General features: G+C 47.7%; 1 protein-coding gene across 1 annotated transcript in view; it reads left to right on the top strand.

Annotated features, from left to right (window-relative positions):
- Positions 1-18,467, top strand: part of LOC125446756 (stereocilin) — a 59,802-nt gene extending 41,335 nt beyond the window's left edge. The window contains exons 17-27 of the mRNA XM_048520528.2: positions 464-599; positions 867-1,066; positions 1,960-2,050; positions 4,639-4,816; positions 5,604-5,773; positions 8,744-8,899; positions 13,314-13,456; positions 14,240-14,388; positions 16,907-17,004; positions 17,987-18,134; positions 18,340-18,467. Coding sequence (XP_048376485.2) covers positions 464-599; positions 867-1,066; positions 1,960-2,050; positions 4,639-4,816; positions 5,604-5,773; positions 8,744-8,899; positions 13,314-13,456; positions 14,240-14,388; positions 16,907-17,004; positions 17,987-18,134; positions 18,340-18,428 — 1,558 coding nt within the window. The 3' untranslated portion in view covers positions 18,429-18,467. The remainder of the gene's footprint in view (positions 1-463; positions 600-866; positions 1,067-1,959; positions 2,051-4,638; positions 4,817-5,603; positions 5,774-8,743; positions 8,900-13,313; positions 13,457-14,239; positions 14,389-16,906; positions 17,005-17,986; positions 18,135-18,339) is intronic.
- Positions 18,468-26,723: the final 8,256 nt, after the last annotated feature.

Genomic DNA, 26,723 nt, shown 5'->3' with positions numbered 1-26,723 from the left:
CCTCCTCGCCCCCGTCTCCCTCCCTCCCGCCCCCCGTCTCCCTCACCGTCTCCCCCCGTCTCCTCACCCCCGTCTCCCTCACCCCCCGTCACCCCGTCTCTCACCCCCGTTCCTCACCCCGTCTCCACCACCCCCCCCCGTCTCCCTCTCCACCACCCCCCCCCGTCTCCCTCTCCCTCCACCCCGTCTCCATCCCGCTCTCCCTCTCCCCGCCCCCCCCCGGGTCTCCCTCCCTCCCCTCCACACCCCCCCCACCCCGTCTCCCTCCCTCCACCCACCCCGGTCTCCCTCCCTGCCTCTCCCCTCCGCCCCCGTCTCCCTCCCTCTCCCCCTCCCCGCCCACGTCCCCCTCCCGCCCCCCCGCCACGTCCCGTTCCCCCCTTCCCCCCTCCCCTCATGTACTTATGTATATGCCCCCCACCTCTTTCTCTATGCACCCCCCCGCCCCTCTCTGTGGTTTCAGCATGAAATTCTTCACCAGTTTTCTGAATGACTCCATGCGAACCATCCTGGATCATGTGACAAGACATACCACCCACCTGCTAACCCTGCCGCCACAAAAACGCAGCTTCCTGGCAGGCAAGGCCCTGCAGCTTCTGGTATGTTTCTCTCATCTCCTTCCTCCCGGGAACGTTGTTGATTCCTTTTGCTGTTCTTCGTTCCACTTTGGCCCCCTCTCAGCGCCTTGTAGTAGTGTCAGTGATGGTGGTGGGGGTAGAGCGTGTGGTGATTAAGTGGGTGGGTAGAGTCCATGATGGTGGGGTGGGGGTAGACTTAGGGACGAGTGGGTGTTTCTCATTCTGGTATCAGTTTATGCTGCTGGGTATTTGTATCTTTGATTAAAATGTCAGTTCGCTCATTGACAGGGAATTGGGCCGAATGATGAAATTTCAGGAGACGCTCTGGACAGCATGGGCCCCCTCGTCACATTTATTGATGAAACATTGATCAAACAAATCAACCCCCGAGAGCTGGTGCTGCGCCTGGATGAGGTCAAAAGTTACTGTGTCCCTGAGGAAAATAAGAATGCATTTGGTTGGATGTTGACCAGGAGTGAAGTGCTGGGGTAGGTGAAACGGGAAAATGGAATTGAAACACAAACAGTCAGCGAGAGCAGGGTTTACAGCTGCTAAAGCCTGTGACTGGCTCTCGAGTCCAAAGAGCCTCTTGGTTTCAGATTTCAAATCCATTTCTGAGGCTGATACTTCAACAACGTACATTCACATAGCACCTTTTGCACCCTCAGCCATTCCTGTCAGCTTCAGAGGACTGGGTTCTCAACTGACTGAGAAACATGTCACAACATTAGGACAAGTGACCTGAAGCTTAGTCAATGGGATTTTACAGCGAGTAAACAAATGAAGGAAAGAGGGATGGATGGGGAGAGGTTTTAGGAGAGGATTCTCAGGCCAGGAGCTTAGACAGCTGAAGGCATGGCCACCAAAGGTAGAGCTTTTAAAGTTGGAGGGTGGCAAAATGCTGGAAATGGCGGAGTGCTCTAAGGAGGGTTGTAGAGCTAGGAGGCTACAGTGATAGAGAGCGGTGTCAGGGTGGAGGACAATAGAAATAGGTTGGGATTTAAGGGTAGATGTAGGTTCCAGATGGAGGGGTGTAGGGGCTGGATGAGATGACACAGATGAAGAACGGTGTACGATTTGTAGGAGGTTAGAAATGATGATGGGGGTTAGAGGCTGGATGAGATGACACAGATGAGGAATGGTGTACGATTTCTAGGAGGTTAGAGATGACGATGGGGGTTAGAGGCTGGATGAGATGACACAGATGAGGAATGGTGTACGATTTGTAGGAGGTTAGAGATGACGATGGGGGTTAGAGGCTGGATGAGATTACACAGATGGGGAAGGGTTTAGGGGCTAGAAGAGGTAACTGAGATGGGAAGAGATAAAACCATGGAAAGATTTGAACCCAGCCCCTGATATTATTGTGTTTTGTTAGTAGGACTGCATCTGGCTGGACTGTGCAGCAGCTGGAGGCCGTGGATAGACTTGTCTTCATCCTTTCGCCTGATGATATTCACAAACTACCAAAGGTAGAGATCACCAAGCCTGCCTCCCTGTGATAGGATAGATAAGAATGGTTTGATTTTAAGCCGCATTCCAGCTCTTTCAGTAAATGTATCCAATACATTTGATCCAATACAAATGTCCAATACAAAACATTTACTCCCTCACCACCACACATGCTGGCAGCCTTTGTACCATCTTTGTAAAAAAGAATCATTCATGGGATATGGGTATCAGGGCAATAGCAGCATTTATTGCTCATCCTTAATTGCCCACAGGGCAGTTCAGAGTTATTCACATTGCTATGGGCCTGGAGTCACATGTAGCCAGACCAGGTAAAGGATTTCCTTCCCTGATGGTAGGAGAGAGCCTGAGTGAACCAGCTCGGTTCCTATGACCCTCAGTGATGGTTATGTGGTTCCCATCAGTCTAGCTTTTAACTTTGAATTTCACCACCTGCTCTGGTCAGGTTTGAACCCACCTCAACCCAGAACATCAGCCTGGATTATTAATCCAGTCTCATTACCACTACACTTCCCAGCTACACAACTCACTGCAGTATCTCACCAAGGCTCCTGTGACAGCACCTTTCATGACCACTACAATCTAGAAGGACAAGGGCAGCAGACACGTAGGAACGCCACCCCTTGCAAACTTCTCCTCTAAGCTACTCACCATCCTTACTTGGAAATATGTCACTGTTCCTCCTGTGTTGCTGGGTCAGAATCCTGGATTCTCTCCTCCATGAAAATCTCCTGAGCCCCGGAAGTCAATTGGGTGCTTGCTTGTTAGAAAGAGAATGTGAAGACTGGTGGTGAGGTTAAGGCTTTGGTCACCATGCCTCAGGCAATGCAGGAATTGAACCCACACTGCCAGTGTCCCTCTGCATTGCAAAGCCGCCATCCAATTAGACAGGTGAGAGGGAAAAGATATAAAAGGGGTCTAAGGGGAAACTTTTTCATGCAGAGGATGGTTCCTAAATGGATGGACTACCAGAGGAAGTGGTGGAGATTGGGCACAGTTGCATCTGGATGGGTACATGAATAGGAAGACTTCAGAGGGATGTGGGCCAATTGCCGGCAAATGAGAATAGATTAATTTCGGATATTTGGTCAGCATGGACGAGTTGGGCAGAAGGGTCTGTTTCTGTGCTGTACAGCTCTATGACCCTATAGCTGGCTGAGTTAACATGTCTCCAACAGCACTGTGGCTGTACCTAACCTGCATGGTTTGAAATGGTTCAAGACGGCAATTCAACACTGCCATCTTGCAGGCAATTTTTAAAAACTGTTCATTGCGCATTTGTGGCCAACTCTGGATGCTATCAGCCTGGTAACTACTCTTTGATTCCTGGGCAGCTGAACAGCTTGTGGGTGTGAACAATATAGGGAGAAGTCTTTTAGACTGCTGTGAAGGCAGGTTGTGCGTCTGTCTTGCTCTCTCTCTGTCTCTTTCTAATCTCCTTTAAGATACTTTTTAAAGTTTACCTACTTTCAAAACACTTGGTTATCTGCACATGGCTCAGTGTTAAGTGTTGTTTGATAATTACTACTGTGAAAGGGTGATTTATTAGAATAAAGACAGGATTCTGTGTCAAGTTGATGCTATTTTAGGAGATAAGATTAAAACCCCTCTCAGTGGCTCAGTTGATCAGAGGGTTTGTTTGTTTATTTTTAATGTGATCCATGTTGAATTTGGCTGGTCCTTGGTTTGATGGGACCACAGTTTGTCTCTATGCCCTAGAAGATATTTCCAGTCCTGATTTGATATCCATCAGCAGCCACCCTGCATGTGACTACTTCCCTCTGATTGTAACTTCCTCCCACTACCCAAATCGCTCCTCCCTTTTGTGTTGGTGCTCTCACTGAGTCATTAGTTTGTAGGTTCAATTCCCCATTCCAGAGATCTGAGTTCAATATTCAGACTGAAACTCCCAGTGCAGGGCGCACTGCACTGACAGAGGTGCGCTCTTTCAGATGAAGTGAACACATGAAATCACATGGCCACTATTTAGAAAGAAGAATTTTCCCCCGTGACCTGACCAATATCTATTCTCTTGAAATGTTGCCAACAAAACAGATTATTTGATCACGTTGTGGATGTTGGGATCTTGCTCTGCGCAGACTGCTTGCTACATTTTCAACTTGATAAGAGTGGTTGCACCTCAAAAATGTTTCATTGTTGGTGAAGAGCTTTGGGAAATCCTCTGGAGGTGTCCACGTTCTTATTTTAAACTTGAGCTTTCCATATTAACTAGTTTTCACTTCAGAAGGACTGGAATTTTATGGGGCATTGATGGCCTAGTGTTATTAATACTAGAGTATTATCCAGAGACCTGGGTAATGTTCTGGGGGGCCCAGCTTCGAATCCTGCTGTGGCAGGTGGCAGAATTTGAATTTTATAAAAATCTAGAATTAATACTCTAATTGTTGATTGCCGAGGGAAACACTGATCTGGTTCCTTAATATCCTTCGGGAAAGAAACCTTATCTAATCTGGCCTACATGTGACTCCACACCCACAGCAACTCTTAACTGCCCTCTGGGTGCTGCCAACGCTCAGTGATTGAATGGAACAAAAAGCTATTCCTGACAATTCTCTCTCTTTTCCAACAGGACCTGCCGACAGCGGAGGTGGTGGAGCTGGTTCTCCGCAGTGAGGGCCGATGGGGAGCGAGTGACATTGGCAGGGTCTGCCAGGAGCAACAGAGAGAGTCTGCGCACACAACACTCCTCAGCAAGAGGCTCAGCTTAGTGACCACAGCCATAAAGAGCATCACAAAGAGGCGAAAAGGTAAAGAGGCAAACACTGTGCAGCCCCATAGCTGAGATAGGCATAATGCCTGTTCTCCCCCACGCCCACCACCACCACCGCCAGGGCCTGGAGATGGCTGTGGTGCCTGTCCTCCCCCTGGAGATGGGAGCGCTGCCCCTCACCCCAACCCCCATCCCTGAGATGGGCACGGGGCCCGTACTTTAAATTTGATACAGTCTATGGAATAGAAAAGGAGGGAAAGCTGAGCTGGCCACTCCGAGTTGTTTTCAGTGGAAATTGTTCAAAGGCGAGTGTGGTGTTAAAGGGAAACAGGGTGCGGTTTCAGTTTGCAGGGCCCCCAGTGTAGTCAAACTGCCCAGCAGCCGTCACTGCCAGGTCTAGTCGGGAGAGTCACTGAGAGACTCAGTGCAACTGGATTTTGCCTCAGCGTGAGGCTTCCCCTTGTACCTCAGCAGCACAGCGGCAGCATCTAATAACATTGCTTCATATAATATTTTTACACTCTCTCTTGGTTTGGGCATTGTTAGCAGGACTAGCGTTTATTACTCCGAAAAAGTTGTGGCAGGCCACTTTCTTGAACTTGCCAGAACAGGTGCTCCTGCAATGCTGTTAGGGTGGGGAGTACAGGATTTTGATTCAGCCGCAGCGATATATTTCCACGTCAGGGTGGTGTGTGACTTGGAGCGGAAGTTGCAGCGGGTGGCGCTCCTATATATCTCCCCTTGTCCTTCTGGTGGTTCTCAAGGTACTGCCTAGGAAATCTTGAGAAACGAAAAGCTGATATTCCCTGTGCTCCCCATTGTAGAGGGCATCCCAATCTGCATCGACATCAGAGCCACGTTTCCCATGGCTTGGAGTAGCAGCCAGCTCGCTGGTATGGCTGACAATGAATTTGCCGACTGTTTGGAAATTCTCGCCAATGACCAGGATCTGTCAGCAGAGCATCTGAAAGTCCTGCTCACAAGGACCAAGCAGGTGAGTGGAGAGACCACAGCATCTAGCAGCAGATCAGATCAGATCAGGGACTGAGCAGCAGGAGCCGCCCATGCAACCCCTTGAGCCACTGCTACTCCCATTCAATGAACTTGTGGCTTTTCTAATTTGTTCGATTGTGGGATGTGGGTGTCACTGGCTTTATCAGCATTTATTATCCATCCCCAGTGCCCTTGAGAATATAGGGATGAGCGAGTTTTGAGAAGATTTGTAGCTCAGGTTGAGTTTCTGGATGTGAGTTTGCTCGCTGAGCTGGAAGGTTAGTTTTCAGACGTTTTTGTCACCATGGTGATGAAACGTCTGAAAACTAACCTTCCAGCTCAGCGAGCAAACTCACATCCAGAATATAGGGATGAGCTACCTTCTTGGACCGCTGCAGTCCACGTGCTATTGGTGCACCCAGAATGCTCTTAGGGAGGGAATTCCAGAATTTTGACTTAGTGACAGCAAAAGAACGATGATAGATTTCCGAGCCAGGATGGTGAGTGGATTTGAGGGGAACTTGCAGAGGATGGTGGTCCCATGTGTCAGCTGCCCTTGTCCATCCAGATGGAAATGTCTGTGGGTTTGGAAGGTGCTGTTTGAGGATCTTTGGTGATCCTTTGGCCAATCTGATTGCAACCTTATCTCCACTTTCTGGGTGCCCTCTGAATAATCAAAAATAAGATAATGTTTATTTGATTGTGGTATGAACATTGCTGTCTTCCCATCTGCATGCCCCTCACACTGCAAATAAAAAATAACTTACTTGAGTGTTTATTTGAATGAAAATTCTACCGGTTGCAATGGTGGGATTTAACCCTGTGACCTGGGAGTGTTAGCCTGGATCTCTTGGATTATTGCTCCAATTACCTTGCCAATAAACCAATATCTCCCCTTCATTGTGGCACTCGGTGGGGGGACTGAGTTTCGAAGGGCAAGAGTGTGAAGAACCTTTGTAGTGAATGCGAGAATGGAAATTGCAATCAAGGTCAATGTGCCAAAGATTACAGAGCGGGCGGGGGGGGGCGGAGTTAGGGATATGCCCTTTCTTGACAGAGGCTGTAATTGTATTGGGGGCAGTTCACGGAAAGGTCATTGGATTAATTCCAGAGATGAAAGACTTGTTTTATGAGGAGAGATTGAGCAGTTTAGGCCTATACTTGTTGGAGTTTATAAAAATGAGATGAAATGTAATTGAGGCCTATACGATACTAAAGGGGATTGACAAAGTAGGGAGGGTGTTTCCTCACTTAGTGCAATGTAGAAAAAGAGAGTATAGTTTTAGGATAAGGGGTGGTAGATTCAAAACACATGAGGAGAAATTACTTCTCTCAAAGGGTCATGAATCTTGGTGTTCACTCCCTGATAGTGCGGTGGATGCCGGGGCATTGAGTAAACTTAAGGCGGGGACAGATTTTTAATTAGTAATGGGCCAGAGGGTTGTGGACAGTGGAGCAGTGAAAGTGGAGTTGAGGCCGAGCTGCGATGAGCCACGATGGCATGGCACTGGTGAAGGGCTGAATGGCCTACTCCTCCTAGAACCGAGCAATGACTTACAGAGGCAGGAGCAGCGTTAGGCCATTAACTTGCTCCATCTTTTGATAAGACTGTGGCAAAGCTGCCAGCTCTTGCACTCCCTCAAGCTGCCATCGTTGTCAGAACTCACGTACTGGGCCTGTGTTGGACAGGGGGTCAGGCTGTGGCGGTGACGGTGAGATTGAGAGATTTCACTGTTCGTGCAACTTGTCCAATTCCTTGAAACCAAAAGCGCAAATATTGACTTTTCAAAATGACAGGAAGTCCAATTTGAATCCATTACCCGGTGATTCCTGATGATAAACTGGCGACAGTGATCCTAAGGAATGTCTGGACAGGAGCATTTCCAGAGAAACTCTTCTCTTTTCCTTTAAAGGAGAGGCCCAATTTATCAGGCAGACATTCCCTGATTTTTTTTTGTCAAGGGGCCTTAAAGGGGAGGAATGTTTACTCACATGTTCCGAAAGTACTGAGCAATTTTATTTTAAGAAGCAGCAGTCATCAGCTTTCATTAACTGGGGCCTAATGGATTTCCAGTGCAACACAAACCCGAAATAGCATCAACAAAACAGAGATCGAACAGAAGATAATGGGTGAACATTATAACAGTCCGGAAAGGCCAGTGTTACCCAGCTAGGGGCAGCTCCATTGACTACAAACTGTGACAGAAACAAATTGCCAGCTGCTTCCTTCCTTGTGCTGCATGAGGAGGCTATGGGCACAGAAACCAGTAGAAGTGACCCTCCAGCTCTGGCAAGATTCAGCTCACCTCGCTCAGCGATAGACTGGCCTTCGAAGGCATGCGGTGAACACTCAACAGGAAGATCAAGGGTTAACGCCCGAGAGTGAGTTACACAGACCTCGTTGAGTATTGGAGGTGAAGGCATACGGGACCAATGGAGGTGTTTAAGTTATTAAAGGAATTGACAAAGTGGATAGAGAGTGAAGCTGTTTCCTTGGGCAGGCATATCGCATGGTAAGAGGGGCCAGAATATTGACGTTCAAACCAGGCCATCCAGTGTTATCATTGGGAAACCCTTCCTCATAGAAAGTGGGAGAGAAATCTTAAATTCTGTCTAGCTCTCCCTCCCACAATGACCAAAAAAATAGCTGTTGTAGCTGAAGTGTCAGTGGATCAGGAATCAATTCTAGATCAGCTGAGATCTAACTGGTGACAAAACGGACTCTATAGGCTGAATGGTCTACTGTTCACATGTGTATTTAATATGAGCTAACTTGGTTAGTTCTGGGATTTTGATGTGGAGCTAGCGCTGTTGCTGTAAGGTTAGCAAAGTCAGAAGTCGCACGCCACCAGGTTATAAACCTAATAGACTTATTTGAAATCACAAGGTTTCGAAACATGGCCCCTTTGTTAGGTGAAGTGACATTAGTGACCACTCAGAAGTTAAATTGCCTGTTTTCTCTGTCCCCTAGTTGTATGGCTCTGCAAGACTAATGAAACCATGGCAGGTCCTGCAGATGGGCCGTGCAGTAACCCAGCTCAGTGAGCGAGATTTTCAGAACTTCGATCTCTCAGACTTGACGGTTCTGACCTTCCTGGGGGAGGTGGGTGAATGGAGTAAAAAACAGGTAAAATTAACCTTCTCTTTCACCTTCTCTCTAATTGTCCTCCAGCCTTTTAACTTTTCCCACTGCTGAAGGTTGTAGCAGAAGGAGGCCGTTCAGCCTGCTGTGTCTGTACCTACCCTTCAAGTGAGGTTCACAGCTTGGCACTATTTTGTATTCTGTTTTGATTTTGATAACCATCTCTCAGGTGCCTCAACTGAACCTGCTGTCACCACACTTCCCAGGCTGTACCTTTCAGACACGAATCACCCACTGTGCGAAAATGTATTTTCTTATGTCCCAACTTTTGCAAATCACTTTAAATCTGCACCCTCTCCATTCTTGATCCTTTTTAAATAGCTTCTCCCTCACTATTCTATCCAGCCCCTTCATGATTTTAATGAGTTCTAACAGATTTCCTCATTAACTTCTCTCCAAGAAGAACAGCCTCAGTCTCTCTGATCCATCGTCATTACTGAAGTTTCTCATTCCTGGAACCACATTTGTAAACCTGTTCTGCTGTCGCTTTAATGTGTTCACGATCTTTCCTTTAACGTGGTGGCCATTGCTGAACGCTGTACCCAGCTGAAGTCTAACAAGAGTCTCTGCACTTCTAGTCAATGTCCCTATTAACAAAGCCCAGGATGCCCAAAGAACCAAAGAGACCATGATTTCCAAGACGACAGTCTCTGGACAGCGGCTGGGAGTGGCAAGCTTGACTAACATATTTTTGTTCCTACCCTGGGGTATGGGAAGTACTTGCTGCAAAGTCTCATTGCCCTGAGGAAGATCACTGAGTTAATAAAGATTGATGATTGAACCTGAGACCTGAGGCATCTGTGAGATTAGCAAAGCAGCAGACATCTGCACTGACTGACTCTGTTACAGGAGGAGCCTTCACTGTGAGCAGAAGGTGACCTGAAGGAAACTCTGCCTAGGTCTGTACTGTCAGAGGTCAAACTGTCTGCCATTGCCGTGTGCATTAAAATATCCCACTGGCGCTACTTTGAAGAGGAGCAGGAGGGTTGCCTCTGCTGTCCTGACAAATAACTAACCCTCAGACAATACAAATAAAGAACAGACCGTGTAGCCATTTCCCATTGCCAGTTAGCTTGCTATGTGTAAATCAGTTGCTGCATTTTGAAATCGTGACTCTACTTTCAAAAGCAGTTGATTGACTGTGAAACATTTGGAATGACTGAAGGTCACAAAGAGCTCCATGCAAATGCAGAAATAACAAGATGTAGGTCTGGATGAACACAGCAGGCCAAGCAGCATCAGAGGAGCAGGAAAGCTGACGTTTCGGAATTTTCTGAAAAAGGGTCTAGGCTTGAAACATCAGCTTTCCTGCTCCTCTGATGCTGCTTGGCCTGCTGTGTTCATCCGGACCTGCACCTTGTTACCTCAGATTCTCCACCGTCTGCAGTTCCTACTATCTCTGTACAAATGCAGCTTTGCTTTGTTTTGGAGTTACTGTCTCTGTTTAATGTTCCAAGTCTCTGAGGGACTAGCCAGTGTATCTATCAACCTGGCTCAGCAGACAGTACTCTCGTGTTTCAGTTGATCAAGGTATTAAACCAGGACTTGAGAAGCTGCACTGTGTGAGTGCTGAATTGTCAGTAGTCATTGTGATCAGGATGAGGTATTACACTGAGGCCCTATCAGTCTGTGCAAATGAGCATTAAAGACTTGGAGATACTCCAGGAATCCAGACCAAAATTCTCTCTCCCAACCGACATCACAAAGAAATCATTGTTCAGCATTCATAGAACCATCAAGACGAGGCCCTTCAGCCCATTGAGTCTGCACTAGCCAAAAAAAAATTCTATATCTGGCACATGGCCCATAGTTTTGAATGTTTTGCCATTTCAAGCGATCATAGAACATAGAACATAGAACAATACAGCGCAGAACAGGCGCTTCGGCCCTTGATGTTGCGCCGACCTGTGAACTAATCTAAGCCCCTCCCCCTACACTATCCCATCATTATCCATATGCTTATCCAGGGACTGTTTAAATGCCCCTAATGTGGCTGAGTTAACTATATTGGCAGACAGGGTGCTCCACGCCCTTACCATTCTGAGTAAAGAACCTGCCTCTGACATCTGTCTTGAATCTATCACCCCTCAATTTGCAGCTATGCCCCCTTGTACAAGCTAAAGTCATCATCCTCGGAAAAAGACTCTCACTGTCCACCCATCTAATCCTCTGATCACCTCGTATGTCTCTATTAAATCCCCTCTTAGCCTCCTTCTCTCCAATGAGAACAGACCCAAGTCCCTCAGCTTTTCTTCATAGGGCCTGCGCTCCAGACCAGGCAACATCCTGGTAAATCTCCTCTGCACCTTTTCCAATGCTTCCACATCCTTCCTGTAATGGGGCGACCAGAACTGCATGCAATATTCCAAATGAGGCCGCACTAGCGTTTTGTACAGTTGCAGCATGACATCACGGCTCTGGAACCCAATCCCTCTACCAATAAAACCTAAAACACCGTAAGCCTTCTTAACAGCACTATCAACCCGGGTGGCAACTTTCAGGGGTCTATGTACATGGACACCAAGATCCCTCTGCACATCCACACTACCAAGAATCTTTCCATTGACCCGGTATTCTGCCTTCCTGTTATTCCTCCCAAAGTGAATCACCTCACATTTATCCGTATTAAACTCCATTTGCCAACTTTCGGCCCAATTCTGCAGTTTATCCAAGTCTCCCTGCAACCTGCAACATTCTTCCATACTGTCCACTACACTGACTTTAGTGTCATCTGCAAACTTACTAACCCATCCACCTATGCCTGCGTCCAAGTCATTTATAAAAATGACAAACAGCAGTGGTCCCAAAACAGATCCTTGAGGCACACCACTAGTAACCTGACTCCAGGCTGAATATTTTCCATCAACCACCACTTGTTGCCTTTTTACAGAAAGCCAGTTTCTAATCCAAACTGCTAAATCTCCCTTAATCCCGTGCCTCTGTATTTTCTACAATAGCCTACCACGTGGAACCTTATCAAAGGCTTTACTGAAGTCCATGTACACCACTTCAACTGCCCTTCCCTCATCCACACGCTTGGTCAGCTTCTCAAAAAACTCAATGAGGTTTGTGAGACACGACCTGCCCTTGAAAAATCCATGCTGACCATCTCCAATCAAATTGTTGCTTGCTAGATGATTATAAATCCTATCTCTCATAATCCTTTCCAAATCTACACATCTGTGAACACCATGGGCAATTCAGCATGGCCAATTCACCTAGCCTGCACGTCCTGGACCGCGGGAGGAAACTAGAGCACCCGGAGAAAACCCATGCAGACACGGGGAGAACGCGCAAACTCCACACAGACAGCCACCCGAGAGTGGAAGTACTTTTTAAAGGTTGAGGTTTCTTGCTTCAACTCCTGTCCCAGGCAGCGCATTCCAGACTCCCACCACCCGCTGGGTGAAAATGCTTTTTCTCAAATCCCCTCTAAACCTCTGCCTTTCACTTTAAAATTATACTCCCTTGTTATTGACCATTTGACTAAGGAAAGCAGCTACTTTCTATCCCCCCTGTCCTTACACACCACTATCAGGTTCCCCCTCAGCCTTCTGTGCTCCAAAGAAAACAACCTGAGCTTATCCAGCCTTCCTTTGTGGCTGCGAGTTGATTTTAGGATCTTGCTGCACTCAATTAATGGTCGCATTTTCCTCGATTACATATGTTTTATTTCAAAGCTAATTAATTGGATTTGAAATGCTCTGGGCTGTGTCTGAGGGAGGTGATAAGCTGCTGTTTAGATATAGATCCTTTCTGACCATGACGATGAGAAGCAATTGGACGCAGTCCAGTCATTTCTGAGCAGGAGTGGAAAGAAAGAGTTTGAACAGGACATTTCCTGACGCCAGAACATTGTATACAAGCTGTGAGAACCTGCTGAAGTGTAGTCCCCGTTGTAAAACAGGAAACTCAACAGCCAGGTAGTGCACAGGGAGATCCCACAAACTTTAATGCTGAGATACTCGGGTGTTGGTTGAGGGATTAATTTTGGCCTGCACGTTGGTGAGAATTCCCCTACTGTTTTCCAGAACAGCACAATACCTGTGGCATCATACCTGTCATCTGAAAGGGCTCAAGGGTCCCTGGTTTAGCACCTCAACTGGAGATGCAGAGCAGCACATCCCTAGCACAGCACTGAGAGAATCATACCTGGATTCCAGGCCATGTCCCGTTAATTCATAGCTGCCAGACTTGAGCACCACATACTCCCCACTGAGCTGCAACTAACATTGATACCTTCTCCTGCAGGAGCCAACTTCAGTGTTCTGAGTCTCTTGGTGACAGAGGTTATATACAACTCTGAGTCAACTCACATTCCCCTCCTTCCCTTCTGTTCCCCCTCAAGGGGCAAAGCAAAATGTTTGTTCTGTTAAAAGCACCTCCTTGTGTCTTCTAGAGGAGGGCAGGATTTAGCAGCTTCCTCCGATGGAGCAGGGAGCCTGTATCGGAGCTGAAGGCCACGACCCTCACTGCCCTGGGACATTTGATCTGTGGGATGTCAGTCACAGAGATGGAGAAGATCAATCCAGAGGAATTCAGGTCAGGAAGAAGGGAAGATGGAAACTTTGACATTCTGACTCATTATTTCAACTTCAACTTCCTCAGTGGATGGAAGTTTTTTTTGTTCTTTTCAATCTTCTTTCTCCTGAACCTCTACCTTCTCAGGTGAGGGGTCACTCAGCTGAGAGAGCTGAAAGGGAGGTTTAACAGATTAACCCCTTCTCCTTAAACTGGGGCTGGGATTGGGCACGGCAGCTAAAGACGCATCTGATGGCTGCAACATCGCAAACTCTTCAGATAACTTGAATTGACACCAAATGCCCATTTGGTGACTTGGCACTTGGGGAGTACACAGTACACTGCTGCAGTGGAAGCACTGACTCAGCATTGTGCACCAACCACACTGGGAGCAAAACATCCAATCCTGCTGCAACAGTTTGTTGGGGGACAGTGTAGAGGGAGCTTTACAGTGTCTCTGACCCTGCACTATTCCTCTCCTGGGGCTTTTGATAGGGACAGTATCGAGGTAGCTTCAAACAGTGTCTAATCCCTGCTGTCCCTGTCCTGGGGCTTTTTTAGGGGGTCAGTCTTAGGGGAGCTATAGTCTGTATCTAACCCTGTGCTGTCCCAGTCCTGGGAGTATTTAATAAATCACTGGAGTCTAGAAAGTGAGATTTGAACCATTCCTCTTTCCCCTCGCATTGAATAGCTCTTAACAAAATGAATAAAGAGGTTTGATGTCAGTGAAATTTTAAGTTGAATGAATTAAAACGGAAGATGCTGTCATTGGCTGGCTCACAGGCTGCTTCTCTTCATTTCCAGTAAGGCTGTCTTATTCCTCGGGAGTTTGAAGCTCAGATGCTCTGAAGCTCAGCTGGAGGCAATGGCCAGGCTCATCACACAGCCCCAGGCCTTTGGGCTGGTCAGCAACTGGGGTGCTGAAATCTTCACTGAAATTGGGTCCATTGCAGGTAATGGGTTCAACAACATCTTCCTATTAGGAATGGAATCACTAAAATCATGCACAGCAAGCAAATTGACCAGAAATACTGATGTGTCTGGTGAATGCCATGTCCCGACAAAATCACTATCCCATTGCTTGCACAAATTGAGATGGACAGATGCAAATCCATGTTGGCAATGATCCATAAGTTACTCTTTATTTAACCCTGTCCTGGGAGTGTTTAATGGGGGAGAGTGTAGAGGGAACTATACTCGCTATCTAACCCTGTGCTGTCCCTGTCCTGGGAGTGTTTAATGGGGGAGAGTGTAGAGGGAGCTTTACTCTGTATCTAACCCTGTGCTGTCCCTGTCCTGGGAGTGTTTGATAGGGGACAGTGTAGAGGGAACTTTACTCTGTATCTAACCCTGTGCTGTCCCTGTCCTGGGTGTGTTTGATTCGGACAATGTCGAGGCAGCTTGACTCTGTCCCAGTGTTGGCAGTGCGATAGGGGACAGTGTAGAGGAGTGCCCTGGATGTATTGAGGTGAGCAGGAGGGTGGTAGACAGTTGATTTGCCCCCTTAGCCCTTCATTATTTCCTCTCAAGTACTTGTCTCATTCCTTTTCATGAGTTGTTCTTGAATCTGATTCTGCTGCACATTCCAGATCACGACAACTCCGCGTTGAACAAATTTCTCCTCTATTCCTCTTGTGATTTTTGTCTAGTATCTTTTATCTGTGTTTTTCTTTCTCCTGGAGCCTTTTGCCATTGGAAGCAGGTCCTCACTGGGGCTGAGTTTGTTGAAGGGCCCTGGTCATTCTGGCCATTGAGGGGCCTGGCAGCACAGTGAAGGTTCCCTGATACTGCATGGAGCAGTGGAAATTGCAGGAGTAACTGGATAAAGCTGTGCGTTATCCATTTCAGACACCTCCCAAAGGGAATCTTGGCTATTTCTCCTATTGTGGGATGTGGATATCATTGTCAAAGCCAGCATTTGCTTCTCATCCCTAATTGCCCATGAGGTGGATGGAAGGTTGACAGGGAGATACAGGAAAGTAGAGTTCTGGTTAATATCAGGCCAGCCATGCTTTTATTGAGTGGCCTACTCCTCTCTCTTGAACGTATGATGGTGTATTTGTATGAATGGATTGCTAGGCTGCAATGAGCTGAACTATGACACATTCCCATCACGGTGATCCCACAGAGGGCCCTTGAGCTGTAGTGGTAGTGTCCCTACCACAGAACCCAGAGGCCTGCGTTCAAGACCTGCCCACACCAGAGCTATGTGTAATAACATCCCTGAACAGTTTGATGAGAAAATTCCTACAAGATATATCATGGGGATGCTGGCTTTGGGAGGACCTGTCAGAGAGTTGGTGGGTCTTTCTGAGCTGATTTCTGCCAGTTGAGCCTCAAGTCCTGCTGTTTCTCAGTCTGACATTGCAAAGAGCGAGTATCAATTTTGACAGGTTTGAAGGGGGAAATGAAACATTTCTATAGTGCCATCTACATCCTCTTTCCAGCCCTTCAGTTACTTTCAAAATTACTATTTTATTGCAGCGGCCCATTGGTGACTTGGGACTTGGGGAGGTTACTTGTTCCCAAAACACAGAAAGCTAGTACACAAGGGAATCAGGAAGGCAAATGGAATGTTGGCCCTTCTTTCCAGGGGGTTGGAGGATAAGAGTAGGGACATCTGACTGCATCTGTACAAGGTGTCAGTGAGATCATATTTGGAGTAATGTCAGCAGTTCTGGTCCCTGTATTTAAGAAAATAATGTTAGTTCAGAAGTGACAATTCGGAGAGGGTTCACCAAGATGATCCTTGGTATGGAGTTATTCTGATAAACAGCCACTGGACTCAAAGTATTAACTCTGCTTTCCTTCCACTGATGCTGCCAGACCCGTTAAGTTCCTCCAACAAATTCTCTCTACTTTTGTTGCAGCATCCACAGCTCTTTGTTTTATTGTCCTGTTCTGGAGGGATGGTATTATGAGCCAAAGTCAAACAGGTTTGGACTCTATTAACTAAAGTTCAAAGAATGAGAGATGATCTTCTTAAAACATAGAGGATTCTTAAGGGACTTCACAGAGTAAATGCTGAGAGGATGTTTCCCCTCAAGGAAGAGTCTAGGATCAGAGGGCACAGTCACAGAATAGAGGGACACCAATTTAAGACTGAGATAAGCAAGATTTTTTTTTCTCTGCGGGTTGAGAGTCTTTGGACCTTCCTGCCACACACAGCTGTGGGGACAGAGGCCTTGTGTCTATTTAAGACCAAGATAGATTCTCAATCACTTGGGAAATTAAGGATTACCGGGAAAGGAGAGTGGTGCAAAGAATGTCAGATCAGCTGCAATCCTGTTGAATGACTGAGCAGGCTCAAAGGGCAGAATAGGCTATTCCTATTCCTGTTTCTGATGGCTACCGGTGTGCAGCAAGCTCGCTCTCTCGCTCGCGCTCGCTCTCGCTCTCAGCTCACAGGCTGTGTGGTGGATAATACTATGCAGTGTCTGAGTAAACTCATTGGATCATTTTCTCTCACAGCTGGACTACCTGATGTCACATTGTCATCGCTGGTGGAGCAACAGATTGAAGGGCTCACGCCTTCAGCCATCTCCCTCATCGTCCCGAGCAAATTTGCAGTAAGCTTTCAGATGCTAAACTCTTGTTTTCTTTGCAGATAGCATTGTGTTTGGAGAGCAAAAGGGGAGACTTGCAGTTTCTTCGCCCCTTGTTTGGTGACATCAGGGTATCTCAAATGCTTTATGGCCAATGCAGTCCCTTTGAAGAGTAATTTCTGTTGCATTGTGGGAAATACAATAGTCAATATAGCACATGGCAAGATCCTACAATGTGATAACAAACTGAAGACATCTTTTAAGTGATACTGTACATGAACAAAAATGTTGAGAGCACTCAGTGTGGTGTCTGAACTATTCCAGACGATCACAGCCAATCTAACTGAGTCGTTGACCTCTGACAGAAAGTCATCTAGACTTGAAACATAGCTTGCTTTCTCTCCATGGATGCTGCCTGACCCACTGGGATTGCCAGCATTTGTTGTTTTCAGTAACTCGGTCATTTCCTTTCCTATCAGTGTATCACCCAATTCTATTGACATCCAACATTCCTCTTAACATCTGCCTTGACTGCACTCAATAACAGAGCTTCCACAGCGCACTCGGGTGCGGAATTCTAAAGCTTCTCAATCCTTGGAGAGAATAAATTCCTCATCGTTTTCTGAAATGGCTGAGCATTCTGTGGTAAAGTGCAAAGGATTCAGAGGAGGAGATGAAGGTGATTCTTTCATCTAGACACAAAGTGCTGCATTCTGCAACATACTTCCTGAAAGGGCAGTGAAAGGAGATTCATTAGTAATTTCCAAATGAAAGTTGTATGACTTCTAGAGAGGGGAGAATGTGCAGAGCAGTAGAGCTACAAGTAGGTATAGGTAATGAAAAACCTGAATAGATCTGCCAAAAGGCCAGCATTGGTAATGTGGGCTGAATGGTCTCTTTCTGTGCTGAATGATTGTAAGATTCAGATTCCAAGTTGACGGTCCCCTCCCACACCCCGCCTGGTGGTAATGCACAAAATGTTTCTTGGTTGTCTCTTGCCTGGTAGGTTGTATTCAACGCCGATCAGCTGTCATCTCTCAGCAGTGCCCAGGCCTTCGCTGTAACCAGCAAACAGTATGAGAAGCTGAGCCCAGAGCAGAGGCGAGCTGTCAGCACTGCACAGTACGATGGAGAGATCCACCAGGAGCAGAGAGGTATGTGTGACATAATACTCCTTGAATAGGCTCTATATAACAATTCACCGTTAGTTCAGGCATATCCTTACAAGTTTACATTTTTAGCTCATTCTCGGGAGGTGGCCAATTGCTCCACGCCTAAGCCAGCATCTGGGTGGGGGAAGTGAGGAGGAGAGCAGTAGCTGAATTTCAAGCTAAATATTACCTCTGTTTGAACTTGCAGGCAAGAATGATGCAGTCCTGTCAGCCTCAGTGAAGCTAGCTGCCCTGTTCTTGTGTCTATCTATTACTTGTCATCTTGGAGGGAATTAGACCTGCTGTCTCACAAGTTGGATTGGCACTGGTTTTGAATCCTGATATTTTAGTTGTATTTGAAAGTAAATAAATGTTGTGATTAAAGAGTTCAGGTGTTGGCTTTTTTTTTATTCATAGGATGTCGGTGTTCCTGGCTAAACCAGTGTTTATTGTCCTTCCCTAATTGCCCCAGAGAAGGTGCCACCTTCAGCCTCTGCAGTCCTTGGGGAGAAGGAGCACCCACAGTATTGTTAGGATATCCCAGGACTTTAACCTTGCAACATTGAAGCAACGGTGATATATTTCCAAGTCAGGCTGGTGAGTGGCTTGTAGGGAACTTGCAGGTGGTAGTGTTCCATGTCCTTCTGGACAATAGGTGTCACCAGTTTGGAAGATGCTATTGAAGGTGCCTTAGTGAGTTACAACAGTCCACTTTGTAGATAGTACACAGTGCACCTTCTCTGTTTTAGTGCAGGGGCACCAAATGTCAAAGGTGATAGAGAACTGGCCATAGAACCGGCATAGTGGGGACAGCATCAGATATCTGAGGCGTTGAGGCTAGTTCTGGGTCAAGTGAGGCTTGTGCAAGCTGGACAGGTAACGTCTTAACAGGATTGGGATGAATGTCCTTGCAGGGAGATCAGGTGGTTTTGTCCACGATAGAGCTGAGTTTCTTGAGCAGTGATGGAGCTACATTCACCCAAGCAGATGGGGAGTGTTCCATTACACTCCTGACTTTATTGGTCAGTACATTGAGTATAGGAGTTGGGACATCATATTGTGATTGTACAGGACATAGATTAGACCACTGTTGGAATAGTATGATCTTCTGGTCTCCCTGCTATAGGATGAATGTTGTGAAACTTGAAATGGTTCAAAAAAGATTTACAAGGATCTTGCTAGGGTTGGAGTTATAGGGAGAGGCTGAATAGGCTGGGACTGTTTTGCCTGGAGCACAGAGCCTGAGGGGTGACTTTATAGAGGTTTGTAAAATCATGAGGGGCGTGGATAGGGTAAATAGATAAGGTCTTTTCCCTGAGGTAGGGGAGTCCAAAACTAGAGGGGCATAGGTTTAAGGTGAGAGGGAAATACTTAAAAGAGACCTAAGGGGCAACATTTTCATGAAGAGGGTGGTGTGTGTATGGGACAAGCTGTCCAGAGGAAGTGATGGAGGCTGATAAAATTACAACATTTAAAAGGCATCTGGATGGGTCCATGAATAGGAAGGGTTTAGAGGGATATGGGCCAAATGCTGGCAAATGGGACTAGATTAATTTAGGATATCTGGTCATTGTGGATGAGTTGGTCCGAAGAGTTTTGTTTCCATGCTGTAAATCTCTATGACTCTATGACCTGTGACCTGTACCTTGTTGATGGTGGGCAGGCTTTGAGAATTCAGGAGGTGAGCTACCCACTGCAAAATGTTGTGGCCACTGTATTTATGTAGTTGGCCCTGTTCCATTTCTGTTCAGTTGTAAACTCCATAAATGGGGAATTCAGTGAAGGTAATGCCATTGAATATCAAGAGAAATGGTTACATTTTCACTTGTTTTATGGATCATTGTATGGCACTTAAGTAGTTCAAATGTTATTGTTACCTAATATTCCAAACCTGGATATTGTCCAGATCTTGCCGTATTGGGAAATGGACTGCTTTGGTATGTGAGGAGTTGCAAATGGTGTGAATGCTAAGCAATCATCAGCGAACATCCCCATTTCTGACCTTATGATGGAGGGAAGGCCATTGAAGAAGCTGGTTGGGGCTAGGACATTACCTTGAGAAACCCCTGCAGAGACATCCTCGAGACTAGGTCTCACTGCAACCAATGGAGACTTCTTCATCTGAATCCCTTTGACTCCAGCTTAACTCGGGCTCCTTACTGCCACACTCAGACAAATGCTGCCTTGACATCAAAGGAAGACACTTTTTTTAGCAGAGCAGATTCAATGGGCCGAATGGCCTAATTTCTGCCGAATATCTTATGGCCTCATGTTTTGCTTCCAGAGTTCAGCTTTCTTGTCCATGTTTGCTCCAAGGCTGTAATGAGGTCAGGAATTGAGCAGCCCAGGGCAGATATCAAACTGAGCATCAATGAACCAGTTGTTGCTGACTGAGTGTCACTTAACAGCACTGTTGAACGACCCCTTCCATTACTTTGCTACTAAGTGTGAGTAGATTACTGGGCACTAATTGACTGGAATAGATTTACTCTGTATGTTCAGTCTACAAACAACATACTCAATTGTTGGGTAGATGCCAATATCGTAGCTGCACTGAAACAATTTGGCTAGGAGTGAGGCTCAGGGATTGGAGATGGCCAGTGCCATGGGCTAGGGGGCATAGATCGATAGATTGAATACATGGCCACTGAACTGAAGGTGGGGACAGCGTCAGATGTCTGAGGCATTCAGGCTAGGTGTGGGGCAGGTGGGACCTGTACAAGCTGGACGGGTTACAGGACTGGGGCTAATCCCCACAGGGAGATTTGCTAGTGCTTTAGGGATGGGTTTGAACAACAAGTTGTTAGGGGATGAGAACTTGAGGAGTAAACCAAATTGAAAGGAAATGAAGTTGAGAATATGAGGTTATGCACGTTGTCAGGAAGAATAGAATAGCTGGATATTATTTAAATAGGGAAAGGCTGGAAGAAGCTGTAGCACAGAGGAATTTGGGATTCTTTTGCATGAATCACAACTATCCAGCATTCAACTTCAGCGGATAACAGGGAAGGCAAATGGAATGCCGACCTTCATTTCAAAGGGAATCGAGTATAAAAATAGGCAAGACTTGTTAAAATGATACAAGACACTAGTCAGTCCACAGTTGGAATACTGTGAACAATTTTGGTCTCTTTATCAAGGGAAAGTTAGACTGGCATTGGAGGCAGTCCAGAGAAGGTTCACTCAGCCGATCCAGGTGTGAAGGGATTGTCTTATGAGGAGATGCTGAGTAGGTTGGGAGTGTATTCTCTGGATATAGGAAAATGAAAGGTGATGTTACTGAAATATATAAGGTTATTAGGGGACTTGACGGGGGAAATTGGAGAGGTTGGTTCTCCCTGGGGAAGAGTCTAGGACCTATCTCAGGATAAGGAGTCGTGGGTTTAAGACAGAGAAAATGATTTTTTTTCTGTGCGGGAAGTGAATCTGTGGAATTTTTCTGCAGGCTGTAGCGGCTGGATCATTAGGTGCATTCAAGGCTGAGAAAGACTGATTTTTTTTTAAAGTCAATAGTGGAATCAAAGTTAAGGGGGGGCAGGGAGAGGCAGGAAAGTGCGGTTGAGGATTGTCAGGTCAGCCGTGATCTCATTGAATGACACAGAAAACTTGACGGGCTGAATGGCCTGCATGTGCTCCTCTGTTTTATGGTACCAGGAAGTAGAAAAGCTGCTAGGGAGAATGGGAGAAACCAAGCCAAGCATGGAATAAGCTTTGAATTTTCTGACTTTTTTTTCCACTGTATAGGAGGTTGAGGGGGTGAACTTACGGGGGGTTTATAAAATCGTGAGGGCCAGAGATAAGGTGAATGGGAGGTGTATTTTCCCTAGGGTGGGGGATTTCAAGACTGGGGGTATATTTTTAAGATGAGAAGAGAACAATTTAAAGCAACATGACAGGCAAGTTTTTTTACAGAGAATGATCCATGTGTGGAATGAACTGTTGGGGAAAGTGATGGATGTAGTGACAACATTCGAAGGATATTTAGACAAGTATGCAAATAAGAAATATTTGGAATGATATGGGCCAGGCACAGGCAGGTGGCCACTAGTTTAGTTTGGGAACATGGTTGGCATGGACTGGTTGGACGGAAGGTTGTTTCCATGCTATACGACTCTATAGTGACCAAGACTGGGAATTGAATATGCAGGATATTTGATGTTTAGGAAGGAGAGACTAGAAAGAAAAGGACGTGGAGCTGTGCTAATAATGAGGTGGTTACATCAGTAAGAGAGAATCTCAGATTGTTTTTCCAATGTGCTGAATCGGTTTGGATGGAATTTAGAAACTGAGAGTGCAGAGATTGGCAAGAGTTGTTTATAGACCACTAAACAGTAGTGGTAATGTAGGGCATGGTATTAATCAGGAGATAGAAGCGTGTAATAGGAAAACAATTAATTATGGGTGACTCCATTCTACATGTAGACCAGGTAAACCAAGTGAGCACTAAAGCTGTGGAGGATGTGTTTTGGGACTGAGTTAGGGATAATTTATAGCAGCAAATTGAACAGCTGACCAGCGGGCAGATTATTTTAGATCTAGCAACATGTAATGCAAAAGGGCCAATGAAGAATCTTCTTGTAAAAGAGCCTTTAAGGATAAGCGACCACTATGTGAAAGAATTTGACATTTTTTGAATTTGAAGCAAGGGTGTTGAATTTAAATGAGAGAAATTATGAAGTCATGAAGCAAGAATTGGATAAGGTGTATTCAGGGAAAACATGAAATGGCATCAGTGTAAATAGGCAATGGATGATCTCTAAAGAACTGTTACATGGCTTACAGCAGCTATACATTCCTTCTAGATGCAAGGACTCAGCTAGTTAACCTTAGCTGCCAAAGGAAGTTGAAGGTTATTTAAGGTTAAAGTTTTTCCGCCGCCTTTGCCTCCACGCTTACTTCTTTAACCGGGAGCCTAACCCTCCCTCCACTGACCCCTTCACCCGCCTCCAACACAAGTCCTCCTCCTGGAGACCACCCCCAGGCCTCCTACCTTCCCTCGACTTCTTCATCTCCAAATGCCGTCTAGACATTAACCGCCTCATCCTCTCCACCCGTCTCACCCACTCCAACCTCTCCCCCACAGAATGGGCAGCCCTCTGCTCCAACCCCAACCTCACCACCAAACCTGCAGACAAGGGTGGCGCAGTGGTAGTATGGTGCACTGACCTCTACATCGCCGAGGCCAGACGCCAACTCTCCAACAACACCTCCTACTGCCCCCTTGAACATGACCCCACCCCCGAGCACCAAACCATTATCTCCAACACCATCCATGACCTCATCACCTCAGGCGACCTCCCACCCACAGCCTCCAACCTCATTGTTCCCCAACCCCGCACGGCCCGTTTCTATCTCCTTCCCAAAATCCACATACCTGCCTGCCCTGGTCGACTTATTGTCACAGCATGTTCCTGCCCCACCGAACTCATCTCCACCTATCTGGACTCCATTTTCTCCCCTTTGGTCCAGGAACTCCCCACCTACATCCGTGACACCACCTACGCCCTCCACCTCCTCCAGGACTTCCAATTCCCTGGCCCCCAACGCCTCATTTTCACCATGGACGTCCAGTCCCTATACACCTGTATTCCTCGTGCTGATGGCCTAAAGGCCCTCTGCTTCTTCCTGTCCCGCAGGCCCAACCAATCCCCCTCCACCGACACCCTCATCCGCCTAGCCAAACTCGTCCACACCCTCAACAACTTCTCTTTCGATTCCTCCCACTTCCTACAAAGGGGGTGGCCATGGGTACCTGCATGGGCTCAAGCTATGCCTGCCTGCCTCTTTGTAGGTTACGTGGAACGGTCCCCCTTCCGCACCTACACAGGCCCCAAACCCCACCTCTTCCTCCATTACATTGATGACAGTATCGGCGCTGCCTCTTGCTCCCCAGAGGAACTTGAACAGTTCATCCACTTCACCAACACCTTCCACCCCAACCTCAAGTTCACCTGGGCCATCTCCAGCACATCCCTCACCTTTCTGGACCTCTCAGTCTCCATCTCAGGTAACCAGCTAGAAACTGTCCATTTCAAGCCCACTGACTCCCACACCTACCTAGAATACACCTCCTCCCACCCACCCTCCTGCAAAAATTCCATCCCCTAATCCCAATTTCTCCAACTCCGCCGCATCTGCTCCCAGGATGAGGCATTCCACGCCCACACATCCCAGATATCCACATTCTTCAAGGACCGCCACTTTTCCCCCGCAGTGGTCAAGAATGCCCTTGACCGCATCTCCTGCATTTCCCGCAACACATCCCTCACACCCTGCCCCCCGCCACAACCGCCCCCAGAGGATCCCCCTCGTTCTCACATACCACCCCACCAACCTCCGGATACAACGTATCATCCTCCGACACTTACGTCATCTACAATCCGACCCCACCACCCAAGCTATTTTTCCATCCCCACCCTTGTCTGCCTTCTGCAGAGACCACTCTCTCCGTGACTCCCTTGTGCGCTCCACACTCCCCTCCAACCCCACCACACCCGGCACCTTCTCCTGCAACCGGAGGAAATGCTACACTTGCCCCCACACCCCCTCCCTCACCCCTATCCCAGGCCACTAGATGACCTTCCATATCAAGCAGATACTCCCCACCTACGTCCGTGACACCACCCGCGCCCTCCATCTCCTCCAGGACTTCCAATTCCCTGGCCCCCAACACCTCATATTCACCACGGACGTCCAGTCCCTGTACACCTGCATTCCACATGGAGATGGCCTCAAGGCCCTCCGCTTCTTCCTGTCCCGCAGGCCCGACCAGTCCCCCTCCACCGACACTCTCATCCGCCTAGCTGAACTCGTCCTCACACTCAACAACTTCTCTTTTGACTCCTCCCACTTCCTACAGACTAAGGGGGTGGCCATGGGCACCCGCATGGGCCCCAGCTATGCCTGCCTCTTTGTAGGTTACGTGGAACAGTCCCTCTTCCGCACCTACACAGGCCCCAAACCCCACCTCTTCCTCCGGTACATTGATGACTGTATCGGCGCCGCCTCTTGCTCCCCAGAGGAGCTCGAACAGTTCATCCACTTCACCAACACCTTCCACCCCAACCTTCAGTTCACCTGGGCCATCTCCAGCACATCCCTCACCTTCCTGGACCTCTCAGTCTCCATCTCAGGCAACCAGCTTGTAACTGATGTCCATTTCCAGCCCACCGACTCCCACAGCTACCTGGAATACACCTCCTCCCACCCACCCTCCTGCAAAAATTCCATCCCCTATTCCCAATTCCTCCACCTCCGCCGCATCTGCTCCCACGATAAGACATTCCACTCCCACACATCCCAGATGTCCAAGTTCTTTAAGGACCGCAACTTTCCCCCCACAGTGATCGAGAACGCCCTTGACCGCGTCTCCCGTATTTCCCGCAACACATCCCTCACACCCCGCCCCCGCCACAACCGCCCCAAGAGGATCCCCCTCGTTCTCACACACCACCCTACCAAACTCCGGATACAACACATTATCCTCCGACACTTCCGCCATTTACAATCCGACCCCACTACCCAAGACATTTTTCCATCCCCACCCCTGTCAGCTTTCCGGAGAGACCACTCTCTCCGTGACTCCCTTGTTCGCTCCACACTGCCCTCCAACTTCACCACACCCGGCACCTTCCCCTGCAACCGCAGGAAATGCTACACTTGTCCCCACACCTCCTCCCTCACCCCCATCCCAGTCCCCAAGATGACATTCCACATTAAGCAGAGGTTCACCTGCACATCTGCCAATGTGGTATACTGCATCCACTGTACCCGGTGCGGCTTCCTCTACATTGGGGAAACCAAGCGGAGGCTTGGGGACCGCTTTGCAGAACACCTCCGCTCGGTTCGCAACAAACAACTGCACCTCCCAGTCGCAAACCATTTCCACTCCCCCTCCCATTCTCTAGATGACATGTCCATCATGGGCCTCCTGCAGTGCCACAATGATGCCACCCGAAGGTTGCAGGAACAGCAACTCATATTCCGCCTGGAAACCCTGCAGCCATATGGTATCAATGTGGACTTCACCAGTTTCAAAATCTCCCCTTCTCCTACTGCATCCCTACACCAGCCCAGTTCGTCCCCTCCCCCCACTGCACCACACAACCAGCCCAGCTCTTCCCCCCCACCCACTGTATCCCAAAACCAGTCCAACCTGTCTCTGCCTCCCTAACCGGTTCTTCCTCTCACCCATCCCTTCCTCCCACCCCAAGCCGCACCCCCAGCTACCTACTAACCTCATCCCACCTCCTTGACCTGTCCGTCTTCCCTGGACTGACCTATCCCCTCCCTACCTCCCCACCTACACTCTCTCCACCTATCTTCTTTACTCTCCATCTTCGGTCCGCCTCCCCCTCTCTCCCTATTTATTCCAGTTCCCTCTCCCCATCCCCCTCTCTGATGAAGGGTCTAGGCCCGAAACGTCAGCTTTTGTGCTCCTGAGTTGCTGCTTGGCCTGCTGTGTTCATCCAGCCTCACATTTTATTATCTTGGAATTCTCCAGCATCTGCAGTTCCCATTATCTCTAGGCCCAAAACGTCAGCTTTTGTGCTCCTGAGATGCTGCTTGGCCTGCTGTGTTCATCCAGCTCCA

The sequence above is a fragment of the Stegostoma tigrinum genome, chromosome 36, assembly GCF_030684315.1.
Source record: "Stegostoma tigrinum isolate sSteTig4 chromosome 36, sSteTig4.hap1, whole genome shotgun sequence".
Lineage (NCBI taxonomy): Eukaryota > Metazoa > Chordata > Chondrichthyes > Orectolobiformes > Stegostomatidae > Stegostoma > Stegostoma tigrinum.
This window is presented reverse-complemented; position numbering and strand designations above follow the sequence as displayed.